Below are 19,011 nucleotides of genomic sequence, written 5' to 3'. Positions count from 1 at the left end.
GAAAGAGGTTAGAGTTATTTATGGATCATCACTCTCCGTGTCCCTAGGGGAAGTCATGCAGGTGCATAGCTAGAGGTTGTGGGAGGCTGGGGGGGGGGATGCTGAATTTGCCGACAGATTTCGCAGTACATTCAGAGCCATCTGCAGCTCAGAGCGAAGCAGCACCTGGGAGCCAGGAGCAGGCAACCGAGAAGTCGTGAGCAGGAGGCAGCAGCAGAATGGGTCACATAATTTACTCCTGGGGTGTGTGTGAACACCCTCCATCTCCAAAGGAAGAAGAAAAAGATCTGCCAAGATATCCATGAGCAAAACCAGCATGGGGGTGGGGGGAAATAATAATCTCACACCCTACAAGTCACACATTTCTGTCACAAGGCTGGAGAAGGGAGCTGGAGGGTTGCTCCTCTGCTCCCACACCAGCTGGATCCTGTGGCTTTCAAGCGACAAACAACAGCCACAGCTGAGCAACTTAATGTGGCGCCGTGAACAGGCTCTGGCCATCTTTGTGCAAGACCAGGAGCAAAAAAAACCCCCGAAGCGCATCAATGCATGTACATCTCCACTCACCCAAGCAGTGAACGCTTGACCCAATTACTAACATATGCCTTGTATTTCACAACTCTCTAAACACGGTGAAGAGAACAAGAGGAGAGAATCAGAAAATAAGACAAGGTGGCAGCTCAGAGCAACGTGCCCTGTGAACAGCCATTTTCTCTACGCTAACCACACTCTCTGCCAGGCAAGAGGATCACGCATACTCGAGGAACCCCCCGGGAATAAAAGCTGCAGGAAATCCTGTGGGGTGGGGTAGCCCATGGCTCTTAGCTGTTTCCCACCAGGAGGCAAGCTTAGGTGGGCCAACCTGGATCAAAAGACCCCTTTGAGTCACAAGGAGGGTGTGTAGGGATGAGCAATGGCGAGTGGGCTGAATTTGGCCCAGGGACACCCAGGCAGCCTAACCGCGGATGTTGACTTGCACCGTTCAGGCAAGGAATCCTGCCCAGAGCGTCGGTGGAAAACAGTCCCCCTCTTTCTCAAATCAGTCATTCCTGAACAGGGAACCATGGGAAGACTGGTGATGTGCCATAAACAAGTTAAAAACCAAAGGCTCCTGGCAAGTCAACAGAAGGGAAGCAGATCGAGATCTAATGGTAGATCTCAAGATCTGCTGTCGGGACCAACAAGGTTTCAGACTCCCAGTTATTTGACAAGAGCAACAAAAATGTGACTTCTTCTGCCTACAGCAGGCTGCCGAAACAAGCTGACAAACACTGGACTTTTTGTGTGCGCAAATTCTGGCGCGGAGAACGAACTTCAAGCCTTCTTACTCTTTAATTCTAATTGTATAGCTTTCGGACCTGGCTCTCATTTTGAGGAAACAAAAGTCGATCCAGCAAGCCTGAAAGTCTGCCCACCCCTAGTCCAGGGCTGCCCTGGACTTCCTCCTCTGGACTTAGGGCCTTCTACTCATCAACTCTGCCAGGGGTGGCAATTTTGCCAATTGTCTGGCATGAGGCGTGAGCGGACCCATCAATCACTCCTGGGTAGTTCTGAGGATGTTTTCAGTTCTGACTTAATTTGGTGTACATGACTGAAGTGTGCATCTGCCCCAGACGGTTTGGAAATATTTATCTAGACTAAGAACCACAGCAGCCTGTCTCTCCAACAGATAGTCTTAACCTGACAGACCCTCCCAATAACACTTTCAGCCCCATATTTCAGCCTCAACCTGCAGATGTGCATCACCTCTGCCCCTCAAATCAAGGAGTAGAAGCAACCTCACATCTTGCTGCCCTTTCACTGCCACAAAATGAAAAACACACCTAGCTACATTTGGTGACTTTTTATTATTCATTTATAAGCAAAAAAGAGAAAAAAAGAGAGAGAAAATTAAAAGAGACAGATAAAAAGAAAACCAAAATACACCTTCAAATTTGGGGATGGAGGGGGAAGGGGAAAGATGTGATCCAAGGGACTCGTTTGAGGGAAGGTGCGGCAGAAAATGGGAACACCAAGAAGAGGATACAGACCCAAGTAAAAGGAGGGGTGAGGGAAAGGAAAGGGACGACATCCCCACGCTATAGGCAACCTCAGAGAGATTGAGAGGGGATTACAAAACACTGCTTGGGAAGGAGGGGGGGATATCCCCTCGGGGCCAGGCCTCCCACCCAAATGCTGGTTCTCGACTCTCCCCATTTCCTCCCTCTCTGCTATGTACAAGACACACGCGCACACCCATCTGCAATGAGCTCAATTCATGAAGCCGTCCAGCAAATACCCACAACACACCACTGGAGAGCAGAGGGTGGGAAAGAGGAATGGCAAATGTACACCCTGGCGCTGCAAGCCCCGCAGGGCCTCTGCCAGGAGGCGGCAAAAAACAAGAAGAGATGCTGAGAGCCCACGTCTGTGGGGGAAACGGGTCCCTGGTCCTCCTGAGGGTCCCATGCGGGGGATTTAACGCAGCCCCCCCGCCCCCCACATCCGATTATGATTCCAGAATCAAGGGGAAGAACACCAACCCCCTCCCACCCCCAGGCTCCTGGTGGGAAGGGAATCGGAGTAAAATCAGTTCGCATTGAGAAGGGGCCCCGAGGAGGAGGGGGGGTTCCTTCAGAGTCCATCCCGCTCTGCCTTGCATTCAATGAGGGCGGTGATGTGGTGATGATGTGGAGATGATCATTCCCCTCCTGGCTCCGTGGGAGAGGGAGGGCAGGGGGGGAACCGGGTTGAGTTACCTGGGGAGAGAGAGAGAAAGAGAGATACAAGGATTAGGAAGGTACAGTATAATCCCTCTCCGTCCAGCATCCAGTTGCACAGATTTCATGCACACACATGATAACCAACATAACATACTGAGGGCAGATGAGGCCTTTGTGTGTCGGTTTCTAAAAGTAGAATTTTCTGAGCCACAAGGCTGCAGACAAAAAAGAAAAGAAAAAGAAAAAAGAAAAGGCTGGAAAACCATTTCTGGCAAACCACCTCTCTTTTTCCACCTCACTTTGCCACATAGGTTTCATGCCAAAATATTGCAGCTCAGAAAAATCACACAGAAGTTGTTTGATGTGAAAACTAAGTATATCCTGAGGAGAACACTGGTGGGCATCCTGGCATCTGTGAGTAGCAAGTTTAGAAGTGAGGGGGACTCAGGGATAAGGGAGGAAGGGAGCTGCCTGGCAGTGCATTTTGGGAATGCGGGGGAACACTAGGCCAGGACGACTCCATTTAAACAGGCACCATTGTATTTCCCGGCACATAGTACACAACCCTTGCCCCCCACCCCACCCATCTCTGTGATTCAGCCACTCACATTGTCTGGGGAGTGAAGAGGCCCGAAAGCTGGAAGCACTGGGAAGCCAATGTCTGTGAAGCCAGGTTCAGTGCTGGGCTGAGAGCTAGAAGTGGAGAAGGACAGAGGAAAACAATAAGATATATATTTTTTTAAGGAAGCAATTCCCAAACAAGACAGTGGTAAAACAGGTTAATGCCTTAGGGAGCTACTCAAGTTTCTTAGCTGAAACCTATGTAAGCAGGCTGGGCAAATGTCTGGTTGGATTAAGGCCAGGGTAGCCTTCCCTTGGATCTGGGTGGCGTTGTGGGTTAAACCACAGAGCCTAGGACTTGCTGATCTGAAGGTCGGCAGTTTGAATCCCCGCAACGGGGTGAGCTCCCATTGCTTGGTCCCTGCTCCTGCCCACCTAGCAGTTCGAAAGCACATCAAAGTCCAAGTAGATAAATAGGTACCGCTCCAGCAGGAAGGTAAATGGTGTTTCCATGTGCTGCTCTGGTTCGCAAGAAGCGGCTTAGTCATGCTGGCCACATGACCTGGAAGCTGTACGCTGGCTCCCTCGGCCAATAAAGCGAGATGAGCGCCACAACCCCAGAGTCGGCCACGACTGGACCTAATGGTCAGGGGTCCCTTTCCCTTTTAGCCTTCCCTTACTGGGTGCATTCAAGAGATTGGACCACAAATTCCCATCAGCCCCAGACAGCATCGTCAATATTAGGCAGTGATGGGAGTTTATGGTTCAACAATATCTGAAGAGCACCAAGTTAGGAAAACTTGATCCACTGGAGAATAGCAGAATGCATGCCTTGAACGCAGAGTGACCCATATTTCCGTAATCTGCAGCATCTCCCGTTTAGAGAAGCTCATGTAGCAGAGGTAGAAAGGACCTATCCCCAAGACCGTGGAGAACGCTGCCAGTCAGAGCAGACAAATGGGGCCAATGACTTTCTCAGTATAAAGAGGTATCTCCAGACACAATTCCCAGGAGTGTACAACGGTCAGGGGTCTGTCTCCTTGCTAAAGATGCTTTATTAAAGACCTCATGTCTCTCAAGGTTCTCATCAGGGTCACCTCCCCCGCCCCCAAACAAGCCCATCCAATGGATCGCACACATTCCCCACCTTACCTGTCAGGGCAGCTGGGTTCAGTGCTCCCAGGGGTATCGCTCCATTGAGCTGCAGGGCCGCCTGAGCCGCGGCTGTAGTTGACAAGGGGATCCCGGAACCTGCTGAAAGGGGAGAAGCCCCAAAGGGGAGACTCAGCCACAGACACATTTTCATCCAACAAGCATTTCCTTAGCAGAAGGCGTTAAGTGATTTAACAACTCTTTGCCCTAGGCTGCTGCCTGAGCCACAAGTATATTGGGACGTGAATGAGGACCCTTTCAAAAGTTTCCCCTGCACTCCCCGCAAACCCAGTCTGAGGTTAGTGATAGGCACTTTTCGGTGCACAGAAGCTCCCTCCAATCTCCACCCCTCAACTGCAGATGGCCACACAAACTCTCCGAAGCAACTGAAGGATTCCAAGGGGATCTCTCATTTAGGATGACTAAATGCTCAAAAACAGTAAAAGCTGTTATGATGAATCCAATGAACTTTTTTTTGCTCTCCTTCCCACAAAACGGTCAACTGTAATCTTTTCGGACAATTCTGCAGGAACCGCAACTGTCCTCTTAGTGTCTCCTCTCCCCATCATATTATTCTGATTTCCTTCCCAGCATATCACGAAGGCCCAGAGAGGACAGCACCCTCTAATAATTTATCCTCGCAATTTTATGAGGCAGCCTATCTGGAGATCATAGCAGAGAGCATTGACCTCTGTAAAAAGCAAGACTCCTGTCATGTTGAACAGAGGGGCCTGGGGAAGAAGGGAAGCAGACCCTACTCTGCAGCCAAAGGGAGGCACAGTGTCCCTGCTTCTCCCACACGAACTCTTTTCTCCATGAGAACAGAAAATGAAGTACATCAAAGGGTTCTAATTTAGAAGGAGCTGTTATGTGCTGACACAGACAGAGGAAGGGATACAGATTTATTCCATCCCCTCTAATAGAACCAATGCAAGAAAAGGTGTAATTAGCCAACAGGTGTGGGTGGGGCTGAAGTTCTCTATACCTGAACTAGGGGGCAACCTACTTCTTCTTCTCCTTGCCCACTACCATAACTGTTAATAACGAAAGTATAGAAGAGAGGCTGGAGTATTGTGATTTCCTCATCCCTCCACCCCACCCTCACCCTGGGTGTGCATAACCTCCGGCTTCATTAAGAGTTCTGGAAAACTTGGAAGGTTGCTCAATGTTTTGTGACATTTCAGTTGGTCATAATACAAGTACTATTATTATTGTTTTCTATACCACCCTTCATTCGAAGATCAGATGGCAGTTCACAATAAAAACACACAAAAATATATAACATAACACCAAACAAAAACAATACACCACCCACCCGCACAATTAAATTCGACAAAGGCCAATAGAAAAGGAACCTTTTCATCTGGCATCTAAAGATGTCCAATGAAGCTGCCAGGTGAGCCTCCCTGGGGAGAGCATTCTGTAGGTGGGGAGCCACTGCAGAAAAGGCCCGTTTGTGTGCTGGCACCTTCTGGACCTCTTGTGGAAGAGGCACACAAAGGGCCTCAGATGGTATCACAGGGTCCGGGTTCATATATGGAGAGGCAGTCCTTGAGGTACTGCGGTCCTGAGTATTGCCAACTACTTGATTTTGGTGTGTTCCCAGTTAAAGAGAGTTCAAAGGTTTTAAGACCAAAATGGCCTGGGAAGGGGATATCTGAAGGACCATCTTCTACTGTACAATCCCTCAAAAACAGAGATCTAGAGGTCCTATTTGCAAGGTACACCCCTAGAGGCAAGCTAGGCAGATATCTACTAGAAGCAGGTGCCTTCCTGGTGGCACCCGTTCCCTTCCGTAAAATTTCCTTCCCATCAGATCAACACCCTCAATTGTAGTACCAAGCTTTTAAAGACTGCTGCTCTCCAGACATCCGTCTTCTTGTCTCCAGCCTGTTTTAATATTGCTTTTATTGCTCCCTGCATGGCATATCACTTCTTAATAAACAAATCAGCTTGTTTCCATGATTCATGTGAAGAAATCCCTCCCAGTTTCCTCGTTGCTCAATTCCTACCAGGAAACTCACCTTCTGCCAGTTTGGCCATGAGCTGGAGCTGGGAGCCAGTGGTGCTGAGATTAAGGGCCGACCGCTCGGGCTCATCACCATCCGGGAAGGTGATGTCGGTGGTGCCGTCCAGCCGCTCAGTGACCTGCCCCACCCGCATGGGTCGGCCGGCCAGCTCAAAACCATTCAGCTGCTCCAGGGCACGCCGGGCACACTCAGCCTCTGCAAACTGACAGGGGAAGAAAGTGCTTTAAAAGGGAAGTATCTGAGGCTCCCCACCCACCTTCAGAGCCAGGTGAGAAGAGATACAGACCGTGATGAAGCCATAGCCCTTGGACTGCCCGGTATCCTGGTCACGCATCAGCACAATGCTGTCAATCTGCACGCAGGACGAAAAAGCCACAAATCAGAACTCCGTGAGCCCCCACACGCTCCGCCCACTCACTCCTCCAGCCCTCCCACCTCACCCCAGTTATGGCTTCCTACCTTGCCAAAGGGCTCAAAGATCCCACGCAGCATCTCTTTGGTGATGTTGCAGTGAAGGGAGCCAACGTAGAGCCGCATGGGCCCCCCACTGCCTTTCTGAAGGTTGTTAGCCATGGCTGCCAGCCGGTTCTTCTCTGCCTAAGGGCAGGGAAAACCAGGCAGGATTAGAAACAGCCGCAAGCAATATTAAAAACAGTAACAGCGTCAAAAAGTTGAGAGTCGGATATGTGTCTTACACAAGTGTAAGAAGGTCCTCATCCCCTGGCCTTTGGACAAACATGCCCAAAGGAGTATCTTACTAACTCTGGGCTTGGGCTTTAAGAACTTCCAGCCCTTTCCTTAAAAACCCAACCCTTCCAGTTCCTCCGAACGCCCCTTTGCTTCACCTCTCTGCATCATCTCTAGCTCCATTTCCTGCCATTAACTTGTTCACTGGGTCACACACACCTACCCCAATCCACACCCCTCCTTCTCTTTCTCAGGCCATGCATACAAAGTTTCTTTACCCGCCCGCCCCCCCACCTCAAATGTGTCTCGCACCTGGGAGGCCTGGACAATGATGGGCACCCCGAGGAGGCGCTGCCCTGTCAGCCCAATGGCCAACGGTACCGACTGGATCTCACAGAACTCCACGTAGGCGATGCCCTTGGAGCGGCGGGAGTTTCGGTCGGAGATGATCCGCACATCGCGCACCTGCTCGGAGGTACAAGGGGAAGCAAGTGAGAGACTGAATGGCTGCAGGGGGGGGCCACTAGGGGCGCACTGGAAGATGGCCGACAATACCATCTCTCCGACACACACGGGGTAATTAAGAGGCTGTTATGGGAGAGGCTGTTATGGGAGTAGACTAAACGGCTGCAGGAAGCCCATAGAAGTGCAGCTGAGGATGACTAAAAAGGCGTTTCTGGCTGAGATCACTGGGTACCATACAGAACACAGAGGGAACTGTGGGTTTCAAGTCTGCACTTGAAGGGTGGGGGGAGAAATAAGCAAATGTCAAAGCCCAATGGAGGGACGGAGGGGAAATGGCCAACCTTGCCGACAGCAGAGAAAAAGTCCTCAAGGTCACGTGGGCGAATGCGGGCAGCCAGCTGCATGCAGAAGACAGTGCGGGCATCACGCTCCTCTGGGCTCAAGCTGCCCAAGGGCTCCCTGTGGGAGAAAGGCAGAAGTTGCCAAGGAGGTTCAAACCTGGGAGGAGGAACTCAACAAGCCTAATTGGTCTGGGGGACAAGGGGTGGGCAGCTGTGGGGGACTCTCTGGTCCTGATTGGGTAACTGTGCCCCTGAAGGACCAGGAGCACAGCCTGGGGGTCATTTTGGACTCACAGTTGTCCACGGAGGTGCAGGTTAATTCTGCATGCAAGGCAACTGTCTACCAGCTCCATCTGGTACACTGGCTGAGACCCTACCTGCCTGTGCCCTGTTTTGCCAGAGTGGTGCATGGTCTAGTTGACTACTGCAATGCGCTCTACATGGGGCTACCTTCGAAGGTGACTCGGAAACTACAACTAATCCAGAATGTAGCAGCTAGACTGGTCACTGCAAGCAGCCGCCGGGACCATATAACACCAGCCCTAGAGGATCTACATTGGCTCCCAGTACATTTCCAAGCCCAATTCAAAGTGTTGGTGCTGACCTTCAAAGCCCTAAATGGCCTCAGCCCTGTATACCTAAAGGAACGTCTCTATCCCATTGTTCAGCCTGAACACTGAGATCCAGCACTGAGGGCCTTCTGGCGGAAGTGAGGTTACAGGGAACAAGGCAGAGCGCCCTCTTAGTAGTGGCACCCACCCTGTGGAATACCCTCCCATCAGGTGTCAAACAGATAAACAACTTTTTTACTTTTAGAAGACATCTGTATAGGGAAGTTTTTAACATCTGATGTTTTGTTGTGCTTTTATATTTTGCTGTAAGGTGCCCAGAGGGGCTGAGGCAACCCAGTCAGATTGGCGGCATATAAAAAATAAAATTATTATCATTATTATTAATGTGGCCCAAGAACCACCACCCAGCCCTCCCCAGTCACAAACACTCACCGGAGGGGGCTTTTCTCTCTGTACAAGGGACTCTTGCTGTGCCCAAACCGACGCCTGCAAGGAAAGGGGACAGAATGCATGATGGTCTAGTTCAACCACGAGAGCATAAACAGAGCAACCACTGTCAAAATACACAAACTGCCAAGTCCTTTCTCATTTGCTTGAGATCAAAGCCAAGAGAAAACATCCCAAGGCAAGTGACAGCCTGGCTATCAAGGGAGAGGCTCAGTACCACTGCTACTATGTGCTGCCATATATTCCCCACTCCCCAATACTGTTGCTTCCTTCTTAGCTCTTTCACCTGAAACACCTTCCAGGGCAGGGTTCAGATAGGAAGCAAGAATCCTATACTGTTTATATACAGATTGTCTAGCCAGTGTGGGGAACCTTTGGCCGTCCGGATGCTGCTCAACTACAACCCTCCTCAGCCCCAGCAATAACAACAAAGGGTCAAGGATCATCCAGGTTGTGGTTAAGCCAAAGGAAGGCCAAAGGTTGTTATGTACATTGATTATTGTACATATCATTTGTATTGTACAATACATTTGCTTTGTTTTCGTACTGTCAGCTATGTTGGGCGTCCAATCTGAAATTCAGTTTTAAAAAGAGAGACTTGTGCATTAAATGAAATTGGGGGGGGGAGAGGGTTGTTTCTGGGATATGCAATTGGTGGAGAAAGCTTCAAGCCATGTCATGGAGACGCTGCTATGGCAGAGCAGAGGATTTGGGAGAGATGGAAAGGAGACTGAGGGAGAAGCTCAGAGGGACATGGTCCACTGCTATAAGATGGGCATTAACTCAGCCTCTAGAGCCATCCCTGTTGCTGACACAGCTAAGACGAATTATTTCCTCTCTTTGCATTAAATATTTGATCCCCCGGGGCTTTTGTGACAGGTGTGTGGCAGTGTCCCTTACCCAGGGGGTGGGGGGCTCCGGTAGCGCACTCTCTCGTCCCGCCGGCGCTCTCTGCTGCGAGACCGGCTGCCCCGCCTGCGGTCCCGGCTGCGGCTCCGGTGGCGGCTTCTGCTCCGGTGGCGGCTACGGCGATCTCTGCTGCGGCTGCGCCTGCGGTGGCGGTCTCGGTCCCGACTGCGGCTAGAAGAGGTTTGAAGAACGAGAAAGGGTTATGAAGCATGGCAGCCTGCCCCAAACTGCCCTCGTTGCGCCTCCTACCGCAGGGAACTAAGCGTGTTGGGTGATACCAGGCCCTCCTTACACCCCACGGTGCACGACATATTTAAAGTACATTCAGAAACCTGGGAACTGCAGTCCCCCCCCATAGCGCTACAACTGCCAGGACCCTTCCCCCGGGAAGTCTGCGGGGGAAGTTTGCAGAATGCACTTTAAATGTATGGCAGGGATCTGCCCAAAGATACTGGCTGAAATGCTTGCATGCAGCTAAAATCCAACCACCCTGACCAAAATCCTCCAGTCTCTCTGCAGCATGCAAGGGGAAGTGCTCCCCCTCTTGCTCTCCCTGGATAATAAGCTCCTGGCAGCTACATGTTTGCCAACCATGGCAGGTGGGGGTCCTAGACTAGCAACCCACACAGCTCCTTGCTCACTGCTCAATCCTCTCTCTGTGCTCGTTGGAGCCCATCCCTACCTACCTATGTCTGTGGTCACGGCTCCTGCTACGACTCTTGCTCCTCTTCTTTTTGCTGCAATCGGGAAGGAAGGAAGGTGAGAGATGCGCAGGAAAGAGGGAGGGGAGAAGGAAACGCCGGAGGAAGCAGACCAACTCACCTGCTGCTTTCCCCGCTGCTGCTGGGGGCGCTTTCTTTCTTTGCGTCCTTTGCTTGCTCCTCCTGAGGCGGCTGGAAAAAGGGTCGGAAGACAGAAGAGAGGGGGGTAATATGCAGCCCCTGCTCCTCCCTCGCATGCCTTGAAGCCCAGCCCCACTCTGTCCACACCCCCCCAGCTGCTCCCGACCGCTTTCATACATTACCTGTGCTGTGGGGGGGTCAGCTGGTGGCTTTGAGGGTCCTGGCTGGGCCTGGAGCAAACACAGGAGGGATGGGCCCAGCAGGGAAGGGTCACTGAGACACACAGGGAGAGGGGGGCACACACACACACATGCCACCATTTCTCACCCCACTCAAACCAAGAAAACAACAACCCAAAACACGTTTCTTTCCATATGTCTAGCACAGAGCAGCACATCTGAGGGACCTGGGAGAATCACTGGCAGTACGTCCGAGCTCATTAATTATACGAGGCATGGGAGGGGGGACCCAGAACCCCAACACTTACAATTAAAGCAGCCGCACCCTCCCGTTCCTTGGAGGGTGCAGCTGCTTTAAGATACTACGCTTTTAATGTTTTGTCTTTCCTAAAAATTAGGAGCACAGCTGCAAGAACAAGTGAGTACTTAAGCTGCCTCAGCAGACTGGGACATAACAGCAAAACACACACATGCACCCCAGTATAGGCCTGTCCCCCACCAGACCCCCAAATGCTGGGAGGGGGACTTCCAGGGCTCTTTGGAGGGAGATAAGCCACTTTTGAAGTTTGAAAACCAAAGAGTTTTCATTAGGAAAGTTAGAATTACTAGCTTTTCATATCTGGCATGTACCAAAATTCCCCCTGACCATCATTCTACTACCAGGAATTGTTTCCTTTAAAAATATATACATACCGTATTTTTTGCCCTATAGGACGCACTTTTCCCCCTCCACAAATGAAGGGGAAATGTGTGTGCGTCCTATGGGGCGAATGCAGGCTTTTGCTGAAGCCTGGAGAGCGAGAGGGGTCGGTGCGCACCGACCCCTCTCGCTCTCCAGGCTTCAGGAGAGCCCCAGCGCCAGCCCCACAAGGTTGGGGGACAGAGGGAGGCAGAACGCCGCCATCCTGCTGTCTCCTGATGTGGTTTGGAGGCTGACGGTGGGGAGACGTGTGCTTCTCCCCGCTGCCTGCCCCGCAAGCTCCAGGGACGGCTGGGAGGCACGTCGCGTCTTCCCGCTGTCCCTGGACCTGGTCTGAAGGCGGGCGGCGGGGAGAAGAGCGCTTCTCCCCGCTGCTGGCCCCACAAGCGCCTGGGGGGGGATAATTTTTTTTTTCTTTATTCCCCCCCCAAAAAAACTTGGTGCGTCCTATGGGGCGAAAAATACGGTACTGTTCAACGCAGAATTGTCGTAAGTAGTTGATATTCAGCAACTCAACTTTCAAGGGGGTTTCACTCTGCTTAAAGAAGGGTCAAATCTGCTTGCCTTACACCCACTTTGAAACTGGTGCAGGATTTGCTTCCCTGAGAACCCCAACTTCTACTGTAATGAAAATAGCAATGTTTCACCCACTGTTTAGCCTACCCAAAATACCAGTGACACTTAGCTGAGTTCTCTCCTATTGCCAAAACCCACTCCAGGAACATTTACCTGGCAAGCATTCAGTTTCCAGGGGGGGACCGGGACCGGGGACCTGCAGTCGGAATCATCAACAACAAAATTCCTTGATTTAATTAACACAGAATTTGTTGTTTTCGAGCTAATAACTGCATGAGCCAAGGCTCTGCATGGGATGCTGTTGTTCTGGTCACAGCAGCAGGTGGGGCAAAGTGCCACATGCAACCAATGCTTAGGAAGAGATAAACGTCACCACGGCCAAAATTGTGGCCAGATTCGCACCCATTGATTTCTAACGGGAGCTGCTTCTAAAGAAGTGCATTCCAGAACTACCTTAAACAAATAAAGGCCAGGGGGAAAACAGGATGTCACACAAATGCACATAGCTTTCTTTGGAATGTCTTATTCTGCTGCAAAGTTTGGGTGCTCTTTGGCAGGGATGGAGAGGACAAGTGGTCTAAGGCTTATGAAAGAGAAGGAGAGAAGGAACGTTTTTATTTTATTTTCTAGACCCTAGGCAGTATGGTGACTGAATTGTGGCAAGCAACTGGCAACTCCTGATCCAATAAGCTTGTCTCTGAATTAACATGATTTCACATCTTTAGTGGCCTGCATGTATATGCAAGCCAATAACCAGTTTCTCTGGTGGCCTTACATTAACAATGGAAACAATAAAATACAGCTATGTAAGCTAGAATCGTTACTTTTTTATATATAAAAAAAAACAAAGTTGAGGCCCTCAGGGAAGGGAGCTACACAAGGGACTGCATTAGGCACCACACTGCAATCTTGGTAGCATGGCTAAGAACCCCCTTTTTTCACAGGTTGGGCATGCTGCTGCTGCTGCTTTCAAGAATTCGCTCCTTACCTCCTCTTTCTTGTACGGGGCCTCCAACATGGCCTCTATCACGATATCAAAGTCATCCGAGGCCATGCCGTCCTCTTGGCTCTGCAAGTAGGAAGAGAGAGAGCGGAAGGGTTAAACGCAGAGTTCCCTGCAATGGAACCCCACAACACTACCTTCCCGAAGAACAAGAGAAGGGGGTGAGGGTGGGTACTCACTGGGTCCTGGGATGGATTGGGGAACGCCGGATCCATGGCTGGCCCAAACGGGTGGGCTCCCCACCACCCCGAGACACAGGAGCTGCTAGTGGAGAAGGGCTTCTAGCAGGCAAAGAATTCGATCACAGCCTGGAGAAGATGGAGGCATGAGTGAAATTGAGAAGTGGGCTACGCAGGGGTGGGCAGGGAGGACCGTGCATGTTGCCTGGATACGCTAGAGTTCTAGAATCTACGGATCTGTAAAACCAACTGGAGCCCACCATGTGACCTCTGGGATTCTGGAATGCCAAGACAAACGTGAAAGAGCACCTCAGGTTGCCTGCCCACTTCCCATGCAAACAATCCCTCTCCTCTAGCAACCTGTCCCTGCCTCATTTTCTAATCTAGAATGATCTCAATCCACCCAGTAAATTCCTTCATATGGGAACTTGCACTCCACACTCCTTCTACAGACCTCACACTGCAAAACATCCCCCAGGAGAGTAAAAAATAAAAACACCCCACTTCTCCGTCAGGGTAAAGGGGTGCCTGTCAGATACACCTGCAAAATACTGGTTGCAACATTTTTGCTTTAGAATGAGGTGGGCAGGAGTTGATGTGGGGAAATAATTTTTCTGTGACGTATTTTAATAAAATCAAAGTTTGGGCACAGAAACCGATAACTTTTTTAGCGGGGGAGCAGAGATAGGACATAAAGGGACTGTGTATTGGCAACCTTTGTAAATGAGAACCTGTATTTTCACTCTAGAAAACCAGAGATGTCTACTAACACCTCATAATCCCAAGTATCTCCACTCTGAACTGCCTTGCACTTATTTCTACGGGATTTTGCATAGGATGGAGCAGTTAAGTCTTTAGCAAATAGGAGAGATGTTGTTTTCTCTATAGCCATGAAGTCTTCACAGGCAGTATCAGATTTTACATGAAAATGGTGAGATTCTTGTCATACCATTGTAGCAGTACTGAATTTTAGGCACACACCACACTGCCAAAACACATTGTTCTTCAAACCTTTTAAACTCTCATGTTCTTCTAAGTTTACTCTAGCTACCTGAGCTAGGAAGCTACTATGCAGAAACCTTGCACACACTTTTGTACGTATACTGTAAGGATCTGAGCACTGGGGCACTAATCCATACTAGAAGTAGAAGAACCAGAAGTGGGCATCTCTTATCCCCTCCTACAGCCAGTCAGCTTGATCAGAAACTCTAGTCTGTTCCCTTCCTCTTTGCTGCTTTCACTGTTAGCAAAGTAGATTGGGTTGTTGCAAACTTCTGTTGACAGGAGGAAAGCATATCTGGCTCTGTCTGTTGCAGGATCCACTGCCCTAAGAGTGCCCCACAGTAGATTCACACAACCGACAGTAACCCTAAGGCTAAGAAAAACCTGCAACTTTGGGATGCATGGAATGCATGTAGTTTGTGTATTGTCAAATACCTCATGAATAGTGAGCCATAGTCCGTAAACATGCAAGAATTTATGAGGGGCTTCCTCTGAAATTCCTAAGTATACATGTAGGAAAGAACCTTCATGTAGCTTTCCAACAGTGAAAAGACTATCACAACATTGTTTTAAATTTTAAGTTGATTCAAAGTTTCTAGTCCTTGTTGTTTCGTTCAAACAATTAGTTTTGTCACCGCTGTTTAATTCTCCCCACCTTTGCCCTGGAGTTTTTTGGACTTTAACTCTCCCATAGAAAAAGAGAACCTTGCTCTAGAATAGTAGCTGATCATTTACTGGGATACAGAAGCAAAAATTTCCCACCTTCCAGTGATTTACTCAGGCAGAAAGATCAAGTGACAGTATCCACTAGATAATACAGTACAATTAATCTTTTCATTTCTCTCGATAAATGCCTAAGCTTTATTACAACAGTGACAGCTTTTAAAGGACACACAGTCTACTGAAGACTCAGAAGCTAAAAATGGACTTCAGAAGTATTCCCAATGGCCATGCATGGCCTAGAAAACTCTCCATAACTCCTACAGGCTACCAAACACAGCCTAGATTCTGGGTTGGGGGGTGGTGTTCTTTCTTCTTCTTTTTTTAGCTTAAATATTCTGGTGAAGCCTAAAAAGTGCCCCAACAGACCATGCATATTCACATGCAGATATCTGCCTAAGCTTGGGGTTTCCTTGGAATTTGGAATGTCTCCAAACTAGTTAAGATCTCTCGTGGTGTACAGCTGCATTCAGTTGTGACAACATGCATGGGCTTCTTATGTTAACAGGCAAAAGATGCAGAGGAGCTGCTCTTCCAGTCACTTGCAGATGTTTTCTGGAGTATCCAGAGTTGCCCAGTTCTAGTCTACATGGTACAGTAGAAGCTATTATGTTTCCATCATGAGGAATTTAACCACACCAAAGAAAGCTAGCAGAGAGAGGCTATAACATAGGATCTAAACCACCCTGATAAAGAACTCACTTGGATCTCAGGCTTTTCAAATCTTTGTATCCCCTAAAACAGAAACAGCCAACGTGGTGCCCTTCAGAAGCTGTTGTCCCAACACCCCACACCCCTAATGTGAGCTGGCAGTCCAACATCCGATGGAAGGCGCCAATAGTGACTACCCTTGCCCTAAAGCAGCCCTTCTCAACCTTGGGTCCCCAGATGTTTTTGGCCTAGAACTCCCATCATCCCTGACCACTGGTCCTGTGAGCTAGGGATCATGGGAGTTGTAGGCCAAAAACATCTGGGGACCCAAGGTTGAGAAAGGCTGCTCTAAAGCATCAAAATGATAAAACATCTATGAAGATCGTCAAGCCTCAAATTTAAGGATTCAGTATGCAGAACCTGCTTGCTCCCTACTCTCCCCAATTCCAGCCTTTAATTGCTGCTCAGGTTTTATTACAGTGTGCAATTTTTCCATCATGAAATCTATGACCAGCTTGATAGACATACCTGTAGCTCCAGACACCCACTAGTCTAAGGCAGTTGTGGGGAGCCTTTGGGCCTCCAGAGCTGGTTGGACTCCAACTCCCATCAGCCACTGACAACAAGGCCAGTAAGTGAGAGGTGATGTGAGTTGTAGTCCAGCAATATCTGGACGGCCACAAGCTCCCCACCCGTTCTATTCCGTCCATGTCAGATATAGGTGAGATGCTCTAAGGCCACAAGACAAGTCCTCTTTAATACCAAAACAAACAAAACATGCAACTCCAACTCCATCATTTGTTTACTAACCTTTGGTCAAGGAGCTCACACATGTATTCCAGAAGACCAACTCACAGCCTGCTCCAGCTGAGCTATTCACTCTCCACCACAGGGCTACCTACCACCAACTGCTATGTGGGAAGGATTTGCGGCAGGCAAAAACCACCCCAGAGTATACGCTGGCTACACTTCCTTCACTCTCCCATAGGGCAAGACTACCAACAATGGCTGGATGGGAAGAATTGTGAGGGCTTTTCATACACTGACGATGTTGTTGTTGTTGTTATTATTATTATATGTGGTTGAATGCTTCTTGCAAGTTGCCTTTGAAGAATCGTTATCTTGAAAGGAGGATTTAAGGAAATGGGCAGAAGCCACCATATTCTCAGGGGTAGTTTCCAAATGTTCTTATACTGTACTACAATTCCCATCTCCCCTGACTATTGGGCGTGTTGTATTCCAACAACATGAGGAAAGCACCACATTGCCTACCCCTAGCATTAAATAAACCCTTATTTTGACTTTTCCTAATATAACTCAGTAGTTTTCCAAACTTCAATCTAGTGGAATCTAGACAGACAAGAATGGTTTGCAACGTTCCAAAATTCCCCCCTAAATAATATCCCTAGAGAACTCCACTCCACCACTCCTGCTGGCTCTTCTTCAACTCCCTGCCTACCCCAAATAATCTACTGAACTTTGAAATATTAGATTCCCGCAGATCACTTAATACCTGTTCTGCCTTCAACTCAACTGTCAAAGTTACCCATACTTCAGAGTTGGTGAGATTGGCAACGAGGGGACTGCAAACCACAAGAAGAAAAACAGCATTTCTTGTGCTTCAGGGACTGCAATACCATGCATGCTAACCTGAACACAACAGCGTTTACTTTTTAGGGAAGACACACAGGTCTATACTAGACCTGCAGTCTAAAAGGGAACCCAATAGGCTGCAATCATGTACTTGCAACACCAGAACCTCACAGCATCCATATCTATGTATATGCACAACCCACTTTTCCACCAAAGCCTTCAAAGGGCCTCTTCACGTTTACCAAAGTACAATGGATACACTACAACAGACACCTCCCCCACTCCAAAGTGTGGCCTTAAGCTTTCTTATCCCGAGGGAGATTGGCCCTCCTCGAGTCCTAACTCTCTTTAAAAACGGAGCAAGCTATACCACCACTCCAAAAACAAACACCGCCTGCAAGTAGGAAATGAGCCACATACATCTTGAACATTTATGTTGCAGACCGCCCTGCGATTCTTGGATGAAAGGCGGCATATAAATTTAATAAGGATGAGCATACATACATATATAAAACACACCTACCGCCATGTTTAGCACCCCTCCCCCCGCTCTCTTTTAGGCTCAGAGGCACCATCTTGTTACCTGCCTGGAAACCCCCTCCCCCCCCCATCGGAAGGAGACCCTGCACCGCCTACCTGGCCTTTCGTCCACCACCTGCCCCCGCCCGCAATGCGGGAGGCGGGTGGGAAGGAAAGCGGGAGGGCAACCCAAGGCCAGGCCACGCCCCCTCCCCAAAGCCCCGCCCTTTGCCTCTCGCGGCGTCTGCGGCCCTTCGGCCCGCGCTCCCGTCTCTTTTCCAGAACGGCGGGGAGCCCTAGAAACCCCTCCCGCTGACGTCACCGCCGCGGCCGTGACGTCACCGCCGCCACTTCTGCCCGTTCGGCGCCTCCGGGCTCTTCCCCCCTCCCTCCCCTCAGGCCTTTCTCGAAGTCACTCACCCACCTCCCCCTCCCCTTTGGCCGTTAGACCCCAGAGGTCTCTTTCCGGCCCGGGTCAGCTCCAAAGTCTTTCGCTCTCTCCTCAGACGCGGCCGCAACAAGCAGCAGCGGCGATGCTAAGATGGCGGCGAACACTTCTCCCTCCAGAAGCTCCCCCCTCCCTTCTCCTTCGCCTCGCGGAGGCCCCAAAGCGCATGCGCGTGGACTCTAGCGCTGTTGATTGGCTAAGAGCGGAGGAGGAGGAGGAAAAAGAGCAAGAAGGGTCGGGGGAACGGGAGGGTGTCATTACAATCAAGACGGCGATTGGTTGGGCTACGGCACGAAGGCGGGCTTCCAAGCCGTGATCTCGATGCTCACTGGATAATGGCTCAGGAACGTTTGAGGTAAGGTTTTCCTTTCGCCCTCGCCCCCGAGTGGAACCAATGGTTGCGAGGCGGAGGTGGGCCGAAGGCGGGATATACTTAAAGGCGATTGGCAGAAACGACGGAGGAACTGTGAGGACGAAGTCTGATTGGGTAAAAGTGCGGGGGAAAATAAAGTGTATTGTTCGCCATAACAATCATTATTGGCTGTCATCCCTCGAAGGAGATGGGGCTCCTCAAGCTATTTAATTTTATGAAAAGCTTAGGAAACGGCACCCAATCGCTTTTCGCCTTTCGTGGTGGAAGCGAATCCCTGATTGGCTGCTTCGCGGCGGCGGCAAGGCCTCTTTCCTGGTAGAAGCCAAAAGCCGCTGAGCTCCTGTGAAAAACGATGGAACG

The 19,011-nt window shown here is 49.8% G+C and overlaps 1 protein-coding gene across 32 annotated transcripts; it reads right to left on the bottom strand.

Annotated features, from left to right (window-relative positions):
- Positions 1-1,828: 1,828 nt before the first annotated feature.
- On the bottom strand, positions 1,829-18,558 carry RBM23 (RNA binding motif protein 23; the record flags this gene model as incomplete). 32 transcript variants are annotated; one of them, XM_083471328.1, is made up of 16 exons in its annotated part: positions 18,255-18,558; positions 13,346-13,623; positions 13,152-13,232; positions 10,891-10,938; positions 10,689-10,759; positions 10,553-10,603; positions 9,858-10,037; positions 8,943-8,996; positions 7,939-8,056; positions 7,445-7,597; positions 6,905-7,042; positions 6,732-6,797; positions 6,440-6,647; positions 4,416-4,517; positions 3,311-3,395; positions 1,829-2,738 (listed from the first exon to the last, which is right to left on the bottom strand). In XM_083471328.1, exons 2-16 carry the CDS (start codon positions 13,379-13,381, stop codon positions 2,735-2,737), a joined length of 1,395 nt encoding a protein of 464 aa, XP_083327454.1. In that variant the 5' UTR covers positions 13,382-13,623; positions 18,255-18,558. The 32 variants fall into 32 exon arrangements, with proteins under 32 accessions (XP_083327454.1, XP_083327432.1, XP_083327443.1 ...); XM_083471306.1 differs by having other exon boundaries at positions 13,346-13,474; positions 18,255-18,451; XM_083471317.1 differs by having other exon boundaries at positions 13,346-13,474; positions 18,251-18,437.
- Between the last annotated feature and the right edge of the window lie 453 nt (positions 18,559-19,011).

Source organism: Podarcis liolepis, assembly GCF_965112155.1.
Source record: "Podarcis liolepis genome assembly, chromosome: 13".
NCBI classification, from domain to species: Eukaryota; Metazoa; Chordata; class Lepidosauria; order Squamata; family Lacertidae; genus Podarcis; species Podarcis liolepis.
Note: the sequence above shows the minus strand (reverse complement) of the source record. Positions and strands in the feature narration are given on the sequence as shown.